Consider the following 16490-nt stretch of genomic DNA (forward strand, 5'->3'; position numbering starts at 1 on the left):
CCGTTCCGACCTCTGGCACCGGGGCAGGTACCTTGACTCCTGTAGCCCTTCTCCGAGCCTCGAGATCTCGGTCGACCTCCCGACACCGTTCTGGTTGCGGGTCTGGATCTCGTTCCAGGTACCGATACGCCTCCCGATGCCGGTCCCCGGTGCCGAGTTGGGCAAGGTCCGAGTGAGTCAGAGACTCTGCCTGTGCCTTCTTTTAGTACCTCCATGGCCGTCCGGACACGCATCCGTGTCATCCCATATGCGCAGATTTTATGCTCAGGACCACGATCCTGATATGATGGCCCGCGGGCGCCAGCCCCGAAGCAAAAAGAGGCTTGGCGAATGAACAGGCTTGGCCGCCAGGTGTACTCTGCAGGGGCCCTGCAGCTCGGGGTAGCAAAGCAACAAGCCTTGCTTAGCTGCGATAATTATAGCACCTGAGTGAAGGAGTTTCTCCCTCAAAACTTCCACCTGGAGTTCGCTGCCGTCTTGGAGGACGGGGGGAAAGAAGGTTCCCAGAGCGTCCCTCCAGGCCTCGTTGGACGCAGCAGACTCTGCGGCCGGCACTCTGGCCTTGAGTGTCGCCGTGAGGTGCATTTCATGGCTTCAGGTTTTAAACCTCCGGCTGGAGCTGCGGTATGCCATTCAGGATTTACCCTTTGTTGGTAAAGGCATCTTCGCGGCAGAGACAGCCCCAGACTGCGAAGTCTGGTGGGCAATAGGGTCCTAATGCGTCTCAGCATGTATACGCCAGCGACAAAACGCAGGCCTTTCTGGCCCCAGCCGCCATACTCTGTGCCTAGCCAGAGGCAGAACTCTGGCAAACGGCAGGGCCAAGGTGGTCGCAGACGAACGTCAGGACCCCTAAAGAGCCAAAGTCAAGGTCCCTCGCAATTACCACTGGGACCAAAGACGGACCTTCCAAGGTTCACCTGAGGGCGGTGTACCAGTCGCAGGACGGGATCCCGACCCCGCTTTCTCCTGGCATGGCCCCAGTTACTTTCAGATCGCTGGGTCCTGCGCCCGATGGAGCATAGGTACCACCTTGAATTTGCTCCAGCCCTGTCCCACTTCAGCGGACGAAAGGGGTAAGGGGTTTTACCCCCGTTATGCCCTAGTCCCCCACTCGAACACAGGTCTCAGACCTTCTTGGTCCTGCACGGACTCAACCGGGTTAGGATAAGGTTGGAGTTCTGCATGGTTTCCCTGGGAATCATTATTCCATCCTTGCCTCCTGGGGGCTACTGTGCCGCCCTGGATATGAAGCACGCGTACTTTCGCAATGCCATCTTCCCTCCGCACGGGAGATGCCTCCGCTCTATAGCCGACTGTCAATACTCCCGGTTTACGGCCATAGTCGCCGCCTACCGTCGCTGATGTCGTATATGCGTTTTTCCGTATCTGGACGATTCACTTATCCACGGAGACTCTGAGACACAAACCACTCAGCGCGTGGGCATCGCCACGGTCTTATTCACAGGTCAAGGCCTGCTGTTTATTATAGAGCAATCCACTCTGGTCCCCACGCAGAGGTTGGGCTCCCTAGGGGCTATCCTGGTCTCCTACCTAGCCGGAGCCTGCTTATTGCAACTGAGATTTTAGGCGATGGCAACACTCATCTGAGGTCTGAAGGCTTTCCCAACGACCTCAGCTCGTTCTTGTCTCAGTCTCCTGGGTCCATGGTTGCCCGCAAGTTTGTAACCAAACACGCCAAGCTCCGCCTCCGTCCTCTCCAAGTCCGGCTCACTGCCCCTGACGGCGGACGCCTCATCTCTCTGCTCGAGTGTTCATAGTCACCTCTGAGCTTAAGGCCTTTGGTCTTCTAGGGAGCTGGCATTCCTCCTCAATGCCCCAAAAATTGAGAGTAGTCCGCCTGGCATGCCAGGGGTTCCAGCGGCAGCTGCGAGGCCGTTGTATCTCGGTGTTTACAGCCAACACAACGACCAGGTGCTTCATAAGTATTCAGGGGGGACATAGTCCCCCTCCCCCCCTTTTTTGTCAGGAGGCCATCCATTTCCGGGTCTTTGGCATGGCCCACTCGATGGAGCTGGCGACGTCCTTTCTCCCAGGCGTTTGGAACGTCCTAACTCTTTGCCTCAGCAGGTCTTTCCTGCCTTACGAGTGATCACTCTGCCCCATGTGAGGCGTCCCGCTTTCCAGAAGTGGAGATGTTTCCTCACACAGACCTGTTCGCTCACCGCGAGAGCAGGAAATGCCAGGTGTTCTGCTCCTTCCAAGGTCTCTCCTCGGAATCGATCTTGGACGCATTCCTGATGCCATGGAAAGGACAACTGCATTATGCCTTCCCACTGTTCCCACTGGTTCATTAGGTCCTGCTCAAACTCCGCAGGGGCAGAGCGTGCATCATCATGATCACTCCAGAATGGTCCAGGCAGCGCTGACATACCACGTTACTCGGCCTGTCAGCCCAGACCTCATCACTCAGGGCAACGACAGGCTTCGTCACTCGGACCTGCAGCCTCTTCGCCTCACGGTGGCTGCTGCGTACCTGAATCGGGGTGACAGGCAGCCTTCCACCTGGTCGATGTACCGGGCCAGGTGGAAGCGTTTCTTTTACAGCTGCAATACGCTCGATCTTGCTCCTGCTGAGGTCTCGATCCCCTCTGTTTGGCCTGCCTCTGGCCTTCAGCGGCAGGACCTGGCGGTATCAGCGCTGAGGATACACTTGGCAGCCATCTCTACCTTCCAGCAGGCTGAGATGGACGTTCAGTGTTCTCACGCTCTATGGGTTCGAGGTCCCTCAAGGGCTTGGAGCGCTTGCACCCTCGGGTGCGCCGCCCAGCCCCGACCTGGGACCTCAACCTAGTCTTGGCCAGACGGGTCTCTGAGATCAGAGCTCTTACGGGGGTTCCGCCGTACACTAGGTTTCACAATGACAAGGTGCAGTTATGACCGCACCCGGCTTTCCTCCCTAAGGTGGTTTTGGCTTTTCATGTTACCCACAGTTCAACGCAATGGGCACAACCGTTGCACTCCTTGGACATCTGTGGAGTGCTCGCATTATATTGTGCTGACAGAACCATTTCCTAAGGTGCCCCAGCTCTATCCCGGTAGCGGGCCAAAGGGAGGGCTTGCTTGTTCTCCTCTCAGAGGATCTCATCTGGGGTGATGGCGGACATCCCCACTTGTTATGATTTGGCTCATATTTCCCCAAGCCACATCAACGTGCATTCTACCAGGGCTCAGGCTTCATCTGCCGCCTTGCTGGCTCGTGTTTCTACCCACGAGATCTGTCGCGAAGCTCCATTGGTCCTCGGTCCATACCTGTGCTTCGCAGTATGCCCTGGTTCAGCAGTCAAGAGAGGCTGTAGCCTCTGGCTCAGCAGTTTTATTCTGCCACATTTCACTCCGACCCCACCGCCTTTGTAAGGCTTGGGATTCACCTAACTGGAATGGATATGAGCAATCACTCGAAGAAGAAAAGACGGTTACTCACCTTTGTAACTGTTGTTCTTCGAGATGTGTTGCTCATATCCATTCCACACCCGCCCTCCTTCCCCACTGTCGGAGTAGCCGGCAAGAAGGAACTGAGGAGCGGGTGGGCCGGCAGGAGTATATATGGAGCGCCATGGTGGCGCCACTCTAGGGGGCGACCTGCCGGCCCACTGAGTTGCTAGGGTAAAAGTTTTCCGACGAATGTGCACGCGCGGCGCGTACACCTAACTGGAATGGATATGAGCAACACATCTCGAAGAACAACAGTTACAAAGGTGAGTAACCGTCTTTTTTCCCCTGCCTTTTCAATTTCTTTTCTCTAGACTCGAAATGAGTAGTTACAGGTCTGTACCTAGAGAATACACTGTTCAGATGGAGTCTGAGGAGGAAAGAGAGGCTTTGATCATCAATCCTAGTGAACATATTGTTGTACGTAAGGTAAGTAAATGTGTAACCTGGAAGAAATTCTGAGTCATAAGTTGCCTAAAAATGAGTGCTCACCTTGTACACTGCCAGCCGCAAATGGCTTAGAGAACGGGGAAGTCTTTTCTCTTCAAATGATTCTAATTAAATCATATTTGTAATAAATATCCTGAAAGAATGGAGCAATAAACTACATGTGTGCTAAAATGAGTAATAAAAGAGTAAAACTGTGAACAACTAAACACATTGACCAGATCCTCGGCTGGTACAAATCATCATAGCTGCTTTTGCTTCATTTATACTAGCTGAGGATCAGCCCATTGTATGTGTAAACACTCCCAGGTCAGAGATTGCTGTTGTAAATACATATATCTGGAGGCTGTCTTTTCAAGGGGTAAAGTAGAAGAGAAATATTACAGATATGTGGGAGTGTAATGAATTTACTGAATGTATTTTTTAATCAAACACCTGAAATCAGCCAACATCTCTCTCTCTACTAAAAATCAAACATATAAGAATCTTTTATAGTGCCCAGAGATCATGGTGATGGGCATACCCTGGAGAGATACATATGTGTACTTTCAAAATGTCAATAAAATATTTAAAATAAAACAGTATGTTTGACTTTACCTTTCAGTGTGCTATGTTATGGATGGTAACCTGTACTTTGATGCAAACAACAATTAAATAAAATATACACCGTTGATGTATATTTTGGGTGTATATTGGGTATTTACATGTATTATATAAATTGTGTGTGTGCATATAATGTCTGTATCTCTGCTCTGTGTGCATGTAATTAAATATTACACTCATCCTGTTGCCTCTCCCCCCCACCTCCTCACTTATCTTTTGTAACTGCTCCATTCTCTTCCCCCTGAATCCCTTATTTTAATGGCACGTGCGCACACACCCTCTTCTGCAGACCCAGTTGGAAGGATTACAGTACTTCACTAATCTAGAGTATAATGAGAGCTGCTCTTGCATCTTTTTTGATGATTATTTATTTGAAATTGTTTCCTACAGATGAAAGGAGGAGCCCTTTCTTTCAAAAGATGGCTTCGAGGGCGAAGCCTTTACTGCTCCAAGCTGCTGACCTCCAGAGCAAAATCCCGCTATTTATTCCTCACTTACTTGGTGACACTACATCTTCTTGTTTTTCTGTGCCTCACTGGCATTCTCTAAATGCACTGCAATTGCTGGGTAAATTATTTTCCTTTAGATAATGGTGTGCCAACTCAAGATAATGGACTTTTCACATGCTGTTGTTAAACTATGCACTGGACACAGTTGTATATATCCTCATTATAATATGTGCATTTTGAGCTTCTTGCAAGAAGTTTCTGTATATCACGGTTACTCCAAAGCTGACTTGAATTGCTCCTTAACAATGGAATATTATATTTGCTAAAGAGAAGATATTCCCCTTCAGTGCAACCTATAAAGAAACTGCTGCATTATATTGTTTGGGAATATATAATGATTGAATACTATTGAATTGGGTTGTAAATGGTATCTTTTCTATATAAATTTTATTTTAAGAAAGTTACACTGTAAATTTTAAAGGAATATCAACTATTACTGTTTGTTAGCTTCTTGATATTAGCAAGAAGCTTTACAGAGTGCAATAAAAAAAAAGTTGGGTTCATTGTGGGTTTCTTGACTGGAAATAAAACTCTGAGAACTGAACTCTGCTCTATGGATGTGTAAAGAGTAAATACTTGTAATTGTCTGTGTTGTTGCTAACAGGATGCACAATTATGTAATTATTTTAATGAGAAAAGACTGACCGCTAACAACTAACAACAAGGAGAATATCGAATCAAAATTAAGACATTCCTCTGTAGCTAATCTCAAACTGCTCTTAGCCAGATCACATCGCTTCAAACTGCAGTTGCTCTAACCTGTCTCAGTTAGCTGAATTACTATTATTTTTTGCTTGTTATACTAGCTTCTGGCACCCCAGGATCAGACTCCACTGCACACATGGGGCATCCGAACTCCTGACTTTTGAAGTTTTCTTATGTTCTCTTAAACCTTTGGATAAATAGGTTGTGTGTTCATGCACACATTTCAGAACATTTCTTCTAATTCGGTTAAGTGAGAAGCACATAATACATTTTCAAGTGAGTGGTTAGGAGATGTACTTTCAGCTGTTTTCTGTATGAGCACGATGAAGCATCTTGTATAAAAATATGCATGCTTTGTTATAATGTACACTGAAGTTGAGTGAAATTTTTTGAGTCCAAAAATATTTTTTTGTGAAGAAGAGACTGCTTCTAATGCTGTGACCTCATGATTACTATGTAATAGGGAGTTCTGCATTATTTTACTAGTGATTTCAGCTATAACACATTGTCTGTACAGAGTAGTTCACTTTCTGAACCTGTTTTTAACAGAACAGATTACTGTGTGTGAGAAATGTAAATGGTCCATAAATATCAGTTGAGGCTTTAGCTGGGATCACAAAAGTCCTTTAATGTAGTATTCCACGTTGAATGTTAAAGTCTTGGAGATGTAGTTTTTTAAACACTAGGTGACCCATCAAAATCAGTTTTATTGCTTTTTTGGCAAATATGATCTTTTTTCCTTCAAGTTTTGCCACCAAAGGCTGCTGTCCTGCTACCTTTTTAGCCTTTTTCTTCAGTTCATTAAATGTTCGTATCTTTTCATCAGATACATTATGCTACCTGCACCATACATTATTTATAGAATTATTTTTAATTAGAGCCACAATAGGACATTGGTGCACTCTGAATCAGCTTGATAGTGATAGCAATTGTATTTGTGTTTACATGCACTCTAATTACAAATGACACACAAAACAGATTAGTTAGCTGAGGCCATGCTTTTTGCCATACGCAAATAGTTATCTGATCCAGAAGAGCTGTGTTAAAGACATGATACCCATTAAAAGAGCCATATTAGAAAAAGATTAGCTGATCAAATGACCTTGTTAAAAAGGAATAAATTATGGTCACCTTAACTTTCCTCCTAAGGATCACCAAGGAGTGTTTGCAGTTGGGGAAGGCTGTCAAAGTAAGCTCTAACTGTGTGATTGTCATGTTCCGGGGTGCAATTCAGATCAGTGAGAGATTGCGTCACTGTTTGTATTGTAACCATGAGTGCCTCAAAATGCTTTTGCTCCCTGCCTGTGGGGTACATATAACCAGCATGCACTTTATGTTCTGTATACTGTACATCTGACTAAACACTTTGGCCTGGTCTACACTATGAGTTTAGGTCAAATTTAACAGCATTAAATCGAATTAACCCTGCACCTATCCACACAACGAAGCCATTTACTTTGACATAAAGGGCTCTTAAAATCGATTTCTGTGCTCCTCCCTGCAAGGGGATTAGCGCTGAAATCAATATCGCCTGTTTGAATTAGGGTTAGTGTGGACGCAATTCGACAGTATTGTCCTCCAGGAGCTATCCCACAGTGCACCATTGTGACAGCACTTTAAACTCAGATGCATTGGCCAGGCATACAGGAAAAGCCCCGCGAACTTTTGAATCTCATTTCCTGTTTGGCCAGTCGAGCTCATCAGCACAGGTAATCATGCGGTCCGAGAATCGAAAAAGAGCTCCAGCATGGACTGTATGGGAGCTATTGGGTCTGATCGCTGTATGGGAAAATGATTCCATGCTATCAGAACTATGTTCCAAAAGACGAAATGCCAATACATTTGAAAAAGTCTCCAAGGGCATGATGGACAGAAGCCACAAGAGGGGCTCTACACAGCGCTGCATGAAAGTTGAGCTCAGACAAGCATAACAGAAAACCAAAGAATTAAACGGATGCTTCAGGGCAGAGCCACAGACATGCCACTTCTACACTGAGCTGCATGCAATTATGGGGGGCACCGCTACCTCTACCCCCACTCCTGACCGTGGATTCTGAAAACGGGGTAATCTCAGCCATGCCTGAGGATTTTGCAGATGGGGAAGAGGAGGAGGACAAGCTTGAGAAAGCACAAAGCACACCGTGCTCCCCAACAGCCAGGATCTTTTTCTCACCCTGACTGAAATACCCTCCCAACCCTGCCAAGACGGTATCCCGGACCATGAAGCCTTACAAGACACCTCTGGTGAGTATACCTTGGTATATATAATACATGTTTTCAAGGAGAGCCCTGCCCACAGGAACCCTAACCCTAGAGCGGGAAGCCCTACCTATAGGACCGCTACCCCTGGCTCCAAGTGCCCTACCCTTAGGAACCCTAACCGTACAACAGGAAGCCCTACCTATAGGACTGCTACCCCTGGCTCCAAGTGCCCTACCGATAGGAACCCTAACCCTAGCGTGGGAAGCCCTAACCATAGGAACTCTAACCCTAGCTCCAAGTGTCCTACTCATAGGAACCCTAACCCTAGGGTGGAAATCTATAACCATAGGAACCCTAACCCTAGCTCCAAGTTCCCTACCCGTAGGAGCCATAACCCTAGGGCGGGAAGCCCTAGCCATAGGACCCCTAACCCTACTTCCAAATGCCCTACCCTTAAGATCCCTAACCCTAGCGCGGAAAGCTCTACCCATAAGAACTCTAAACCTAACTCCAAGTTAACTACCCATAGGAACCTTAAACCTAGCTCCAAAGTGCCCTACCATCAGGAACCCTAATCCTACGGCGGGGCCCCCTACCCATAGGAACCCTAACTCTAGCTCCAAGTGCCCTACCCATAGCAATCCTAATCCTAGCTCCAAGTGCCCTACCCTTAGGAACCCTAAACCTAGAGCGGGAAACCCTAGCCATAGGAACCCTAACCCTAGCTCCAAGCGTCCTGCCTATAGGAACCCTAACCCTAGTTCCAAGTGCCCTACGCTTAGGAACCATAGCCCTAGGGTGGGAAGCCTTACCCATAGGAACCCTAACCCTAGCTCCAGGTGCCCTACCCTTAGAAACCCTAAAACTAACTCCAAGTGCCCTACTCATAGGAACCCTAACCCTATCTCCAAATACCCTACCCTTAGGAACCTTAACCACAGGGCGGGAAACCCTACCTATAGGAACCTTAACCATACCTCCAAGTGCCCTACCCATAGGAATCCTAACCCTAGGGTGGGAAGCCCGACCCATAGGAACTTTAACCCTAGCTCCAAGTGCCCTACCGTTGGGAACCCTAACCCTAGGGTGGGAAGCCTGACCCATAGGAACCCTAACCCTAGGGTGGGAAGCCTGACCCATAGGAACCTTAACCCTAGCTCCAAATGCCCTACCCATTAGAACCCTAAACCTAGAGCTGGAAGCTGTAAACATAGGAACCCTAACCCTAGCTGCAGGTGCCCTACCCTTAGAAACCCTGACCCTAGCTCCCAGTGCCCTACCCATAGGAACCCTAACTGTAGGCGGTAAGCCGTAGCCATGGGAACCCTAACCCTAGCTTCAAATGCCGTACCCTTAAGATCTCTAACCCTAGGGTGGAAAGCCCTACCCATAAGAACCCTAACCGTAGCTCCAAGTGCCCTACCCTTAAGAACCCTAACCCTAGGGCGGGAAGCCCTATCTGTAGGGCCCTTAACCCTAGCTCCAAGTGCCCTACCCTTAAGAACCCTAACCCTAGGGCAGGAAGCCCTATCTGTAGGGTCCTTAACCCTAGCTCCAAGTGCCCTACCCTTAGCAACCCTAACCCTAGGGTGGAAAACCCTACCCCTAGGAACCCTAACCCTAGCTCCAACTGCCCTACCCATAGGAAGCCCTAACCATAGGAAATCTAACGCTAGCTCCAAGTGACCTACCTATAGGAACCCTAACTCTAGCTCCAGGTGCCCTACTCATAGGAACCCTAAACCTAAGGAGGGAAGCCCTAGCCATGGTAACCCTAACCCTAGCTCCAATTGCCTTACCCTTAAGATCCCTAACCCTATGGCGGAAAGTCCTACCTATTAGGACCCTAAACCTAGCTACAACTGCCCTACACATAGGATCCCTAAGCCTAGCTCCAAGTACCCTACCCTCAGGAACCCTAATCCTAGGGTGGGGTACCCTACCCATAGGAACGATAACCTTAACTCCAAGTGCTCTACCCATAGGAACCCTAACCCTAGAGTGGGCCAGCCTACCCATAGGAACCCTAACCCGAACTCCCAGTTCCCTACCCTTGGGAACCTTATCCCTTGTTCCAAGTACCCTACACTTAGGAACCCTAACCCTAGGGCAAGAAGTCCTACCCATAGGAGCCCTAACCCTAGCTCCAATTGCCATACCCTTAGGAACTCTAACCCTAGCTGCAAGTATCCTACCCTTAGCAACCCTAACTCTAGGGCGGAAAGCCCTACCTATAGGAACCCTAACCGTATCTCCAAGTACCCTACCCATAAGAACCCTAAACCTAGGGCTGGAAACCGTAACCATAGGTACCCTAACCCTAGCTCCATGCCCTGCCCTTAGAAACCCTAACACTAGCTCCAAGTGTCCTGCCCATAGGAACCCTAACCCTAGGGCTGGAAGCCCTAACCATAGGAAACCTAACACTGGTTTCAAGTGCCCTACACATAGGAACCCTAAACCTAGGGCCGGAAGCCGTAAGCATAGGAAACCTAACCCTAGCTACAAGTGACCTACCTATAGGAACCCTAACCCTAGGGCGGAAAGTCCTACCCATAAGAACTCTAATTGCAACTCCAAGTGCCCTACCCATAGGAACCCTAATCCTACGGTGGGGTGCCCTCCCCATAGAAACTTTAACCCTAGCTCCAAGTCCCCTACCCATAGAAACCGAAACCCCAGGGCGGGAAGCCCTACCCATAGGAACCCTAACTCTAGTTCCAAGTGCCCTACACTTAGGAACTCTAACCCTAGGGCAGGCCACCCTAACCATAGAAACCCCAACCTTAGCTCCCAGTGCCCTACCCTTAGGAATCCTAATCCTAGCGCGGGAAGCCCACCCATAGGAACCCTAACCCTAGCTCAAAGTGCCCAACTCTTAGGAACTCTAATCCTAGCTCTAAGTACCCTACGCTTAGGAACCGTAACACTAGGGCGGAAAGCCGTACCTATAGGATCCCTAACCCTAGCTCCAAGTCCCCTACCCTTAGAAACCCTAACAATAGGGCTGGATGCCTTACCCATAGGAACCCTAACCCTAGCTCCAGGTGTCCTACTCAAAGGAACCCTAACCCTAGCTCCAGGTGACCTACCCTTAGGAACCCTAACCCTAGCTGTAAGTGCCGTACCCATAGAAACCCTAACCATAGGGTGGGAAGCCGTACCCATGGGAACCCTAACCCTAGCTCCAAGTGCCTACCTAGGGAAACACACTCTAGTTCCAAGTGCCCTACCCTTAGGAACCCTAACCCTAGGCTGGGAAGCCCTAGCCATGGGAACCCTAACCCTAGCTCCAAATGCCCTACCTTTAAGATCTCTAACCCTAGGGCGGAAAGTCTTACCCATAAGAACTCTAAACCTAACTCCAAGTGCCCTACCCATAGGAACCCTAATCCTAGAGGGGGAAGCCTTAGCCGTAGGAACCCTAATCCTAACTCCCAGTGTTCTACCCATAGGAACCCTAACCATAGTTCCAAGTGCCCTACCCTTAGGAACTGTAACCCTAGGGCGGGAAGCCCTGTCTATAGGACCCTTAACCCTAGCTCCAAGTACTCTACCCACAGGACCCCTAACCTTAGCTCCAAGTGCCCTACCCTTAGGAACCGTAACCCTAGAGCGGGAAGCCCTACCTATAGGACGGCTATCCCTGGCTCCAAGTGCCCTACCCTTAGGAACCCTAACCCTAGGGCGGGAAGCCCTAACCATAGGAAACCTAAGACTGGCTCCAAGTGACCTACCTATAGGAATTCTAACCCTAGCTCCAAGTGCCCTACCCTTAGGAACCCTAACCCTAGGGCGGGAAGCCCTAACCATAGGAAACCTAAGACTGGCTCCAAGTGACCTACCTATAGGAACCCTAAACCTAGCTCCAAGCACCCTGCCCATAGGAACCCTAAGCCTAGCTGCAAGTGCCCTACTCTCAGGAACCCTAATCCTAGGGTAGGGTGCCGAACCCATAGGAAGCCTAACCCTCTATCCAAGTGCCCTATCCATAGGAACCCTAACCCTAGGTTTGCCGACCCTACCCATAGGCACTCTAACCCTAGCTCCCAGTGCCCTACCCTTGGGAACCCTAAGCCTAGTTCCAAGTACCCTGCCCTTTGGAACCCTAACCCTAGGGCGGGAAGTCCTACCCTTAGGAACCCTTAACCTAGAGCTGGAAGCCATAACCATAGGAACCCTAACTCTTTCTCCAGGTGCCCTACCCTTCGAAATCCTAACCCTATCTCCAAGTGCCCTACTCATAGGAACCCTAACCCTAGGGTGGGCCTCCCTACCCAAAGAAACCCTAACTCTACCTCCAAGTGCCCTACCCATAGGAACCCTAACGCTAGGGCTGGAAGCCCGAACCATAGGAAACCTAACCCTACCTCCAAGTGCCCTGCCCATAGGAACCCTAACCCTACCTCCAAGTGACCTACTTATAGGAACCCTAATTCTAGCTCCAGGTGACCTACCCATAGGAACCCTAGCTCCAGGTGACCTACCCATAGGAAACCTAACCCTAGCTCCAAGTGACCCACCCATAGGAAACCTAACCCTAACCCTAGGGCGGGAAGCCATACCCATGGGAACCCGAACCCTAGCTCCAAATGCCGTACCCTTAAGATCTCTAACCCTAGGGCGGAAAGCCCTACCTATAAAAACCCTAACCCTAGCTCAAAGTGCCCTACCCTTTGGAACCCTAACTCTAGCTTTAAGTGCCCTACCCATAGAAATCCAAACCCTAGAGTGGGAAGCCCTAGCCATAGAAACCCTAACCCTAGTTCCAAGTGTCCTACCCATAGGAACCCTAACCCTAAGGTGGGAAGCCCTATCTGTAGAACCCTTAACCCTAGCTCCAAGTGCTCTACCCATAGGAAAACTACCCCTAACTCCAAGTTCCCTACCCTTAGGATCCTTTCCCCTAGAGCGGGAAGACCCACCTACAGGACCGCTATCCCTAGCTCCAAGTGCCCTACCCTTAGGAATGCTAACCCTAGGGCGGGAAGCCCTACCCTTAGGAACGCTAACCCTAGGGCGGGAAGCCCTACCCATAGGAACGCTAAACCTAGCTTCAAGTGCCCTACCCACAGGAACCCTAAACCTACCTCCCACTGCCCTACCCATAGAGACCCTAACCCTAGGGCGGGAAGCCCTAACCATGGGAACGTTAACCCTAGCTCCAAATGCCATGCCCTTAAGATCCGTAACCCTAGGGCCGGAAGACCTACCCATAGGAACCCTAACCCTAGCTCCAAGTGCCCTACCCATAGGAACCCTAACTCTAGGGTGGGAAACCCGACCCAGAGGTACCCTAACCCTAGCTCCAGGTACCCTATCCTTAGGAATCCTAACCCTAGCTCCAGGTGCCCTACTCGTAGGAACACTGACCCTAGATCCCAGTTCCCGACCCATAGGAACCTTAACTGTAGTCCGGGCCGCTCTACCCAAAGGAACCCTAACCATAGCTCCAAGTGACTTAACTTTAGGAACCCTAACCCTATGTCCATGTGCCCTACCCTTAGAAACCCTAACCCTAGGGTTTCAAGCCTTATCCATAGGAACCCTAACCCTGGCTTAAAGTGCCCTATCCCTAGGAACCCTAGCCATAGGGTGGGAAATGCTACCTATAGTAACCCTAACCCTAGCTCCCAGTGCCCTACCCAGAGGAACCCTAAGCCTAGGGTGGGCCACCATTCCTACAGGAACTCTAACCCTAGCTCCAATTTCCCTATCTTTGGGTACCCTAACCCTAGCTCCAAGTACCCTACCTTAGGAACCCTAACCCTAGTGCGGGAAGTCCTATCCATAGGATCCCTAACTCTAGCTCCAAGTGCCGTATCCTTAGGAATCCTAACCCTGGGGCGGGGCACCCTACCCATACTAACCCTAACCCTAGCTCCAAGTGCCCTACCCTTAGGAACCCTAACCCTAGGACAGGAAGCCCTACCCATAGTAAGCCTATCCCTAGCTCCAGGTGCCCTACCCATAGGAACCCAAACCGTAGGGCGAGGCACCCTACCCATAGGAACCCTAACCCTAGCTCCAAGTGCCCTACCCTTGGGAACCCTAACCCTAGGGCGGGGCGCTCTACCCATAGGAACCCTAACCCTAGTTCTAAGTGTCCTACACTTAGGAACCCTAACCCTAGTGCGGGAAGTCCTACCCATAGGATCCCTAACTCTAGCTCCAAGTGCCCTACTCACAGAAACCTTAACGCCAGCTCCAAGTGCTCTACCCATTGGAACCCTAACCCTAGAACCAGAAATCCTACCTATAGGAACCCTGAACCTATCTCCCAGTATCGTACCCATAGGAACCCTAACCCCTGGGGCAGGATGCCCTACCCATAGGAACCATAACCCAATCTCCAAGTGCCCTATGCTTAGGAACCCTAACCCTATGGTAGGAAGCCCTACCCATAGGAACTCTAACCCTACCTCCAATGCTTCACACATAGGAACCCTAACCCTAGCTCCATGTGCCCTACCCTGCAAGTCGAATTCTGTTGCCTGGCCCTGCATCTTTGACCTCTGACACCAAAGTCACAGGCACTCCATATAAGATGCAAAAAATGTTCTTGTACCAAAATCAGCTGCTATGTAATATGGATAGTGTGTTTCCCCGTGAAAGTGTATACCCATTGTTCTGAAAAATATATCTTTTTAAATACTTCTCTCCCTTTTTTCCCTCCTGCAGCTGCAGATTTTTCAAGCGTCCCTCCTCTGTCCTGAAGGCTATCTTGCATATGGCGGTGAAAAAAACCCACGTGCAATGAAATGTTCTCTGAGATCATGCAGTCATCCTGTAGTGAAAGAGCTCATCTGAATGTGTGGAAGGATACGTTATCACAGTACAGGAAAGCTGCCAATGAACGTGAGGACAGGTGGGACAAACGTGAGGACAAGAGGGACGATCGAGATGAGAGGTGGTGGCAGGAAGATCAGAGGAGGCTGAATGCCATCCTGGGGCTACTTTGGTATCAAACGGACATGCTCTGTTTTCTGGTAGAACTTCAGGAATGGTAACAGGATCACAGAGTACCACTGCAACCCCTGTTTAACCACCCTCTCCAAGTTCCATAGTCTCCTCAGAGACTTAAGAATGCCAGGGGAATGCTCCGTACACCCTGCCACTCCACCCCAATGGACAGCCCAAGCAACAGAAGGCTGTCATTCAACAAGTATTGAAGTGGCCTTTTCCTCCCCTCCTCCCACACCCTATCCAGGCTACCTTGTCAGTTCTCTCCCTATATTTATAATCAATTAATAAAGAATACATGGTTTTTAAACAATAGTGACTTTATTTCCTTTGCAAGCAAGCTGTGGTCGAAGGGGGGAGGGTGGGTGGTTTACAGGGAATGAGTCAACCAAAGGGGCAGGTTTTCATCAAAGAGAGCCAAACAGAACTGTCACACTGTAGCCTGGCCAGTCATGAAACTGGTTTTCAAAGCTTCACTGATGTGTAGCGCTTCCTGATGTGCTCTTCAACTTGCCCTGGTGTCTGGCTGCACGTAATCAGTGGCCAGGCGATTTGCCTCAACCTCCCACCCCACGATAAATGTCTCCCCTTTACTCTCACAAAAAGATTGTGGAGCACACAACAAGCAGCAATAACAATAGGAATATTGGTTGCGCTGAGGTCTGAGTGAGCCAGTAAATTGCACCAGCGACCCTTTAAACGTCCAAATGCACATTCTACCACCATTCTGCACTTGCTCAGCCTATAGCTGAACAGCTCCTGACTGCTGTCCAGGCTGCCTGTGTATGGCTTCATGAGCCATGGCATTAAGGGTTAGGCTGCGTCCCCAAGGATAACTATCCTAGACAGAGAAACTATAGGCATGTCAACACCTCAAACAGTTATTTTCTGGTCTGGGAAGTAAATCCCTTGCTGCAGCCATTTAAACAGATTAGTGTTCCTGAAGGTTGAGCATCTTGAATCCTTCCCGGCCATCCCACATTGTGATCCGTCCCTTGTGAGCCACCAATGCTTGCAGCACCATTGAAAAGTACCCCTTGTGGTTTATGTACTGGCTGCCCTGGTGGTCTGGTGCCAAGATAGGGATATGGGTTCCATCTATCACCCCACCACATTTAGGGAATCCCATTGCTGCAAAGCCATCCACTATGACCTGAACATTTCCCAGAGTCATTATCTTCGGTGGCAGTAGCTCAGTCATTGCTTTGGCTATTTGCATCACAGCAGCCCCCAAATTGATTCCTGACTGACCAGTAGCTGTCTGGTGTTGCAAGCTTCCACAGGGCTATCGCTACTCGCTTGTGAATTGTGAGGGCTGCTCTCATCTTGGTATTCTGGCGCTTCAGGGCAGGGGAAAGCAAATCATAAAGTTCCATGAAAGTGCCCTTATGCATGCAAAAGTTTCACAGCCGCTGGGAATCATCCCAGACCTGCAACACTATGTGGTCCCACCAGTCTGTGCTTGTTTCCCAGGTCCAGAATCAGCGTTCCACAGCATGAACCTGCCTGTAAGCCAGCGGTGTCGGGGCTCGTCCCTCTCAGGCACGGCGGGGAGCCAGGGCGCCTCCTTACACACAACAGTCCGGGTAGGCCTAACCCCTCAGCAGG

At 49.5% G+C, this 16490-nt stretch overlaps 1 protein-coding gene across 10 annotated transcripts in view; it reads left to right on the forward strand.

The window, feature by feature from the left end:
* Positions 1-5561, forward strand: part of LOC115650327 (golgin subfamily B member 1-like) — a 76484-nt gene extending 70923 nt beyond the window's left edge. For all 10 annotated transcript variants that reach the window (XM_030560087.1, XM_030560095.1, XM_030560092.1 and 7 more), the window contains 2 exons: positions 3768-3882; positions 4894-5561. In XM_030560087.1, the coding sequence (XP_030415947.1) occupies positions 3768-3882; positions 4894-5052 (274 nt within the window). In that variant the 3' untranslated portion in view covers positions 5053-5561. The remainder of the gene's footprint in view (positions 1-3767; positions 3883-4893) is intronic.
* The last annotated feature ends 10929 nt before the right edge of the window (positions 5562-16490 follow it).

The sequence above is a fragment of the Gopherus evgoodei genome, chromosome 4, assembly GCF_007399415.2.
Source record: "Gopherus evgoodei ecotype Sinaloan lineage chromosome 4, rGopEvg1_v1.p, whole genome shotgun sequence".
NCBI lineage: Eukaryota > Metazoa > Chordata > Testudines > Testudinidae > Gopherus > Gopherus evgoodei.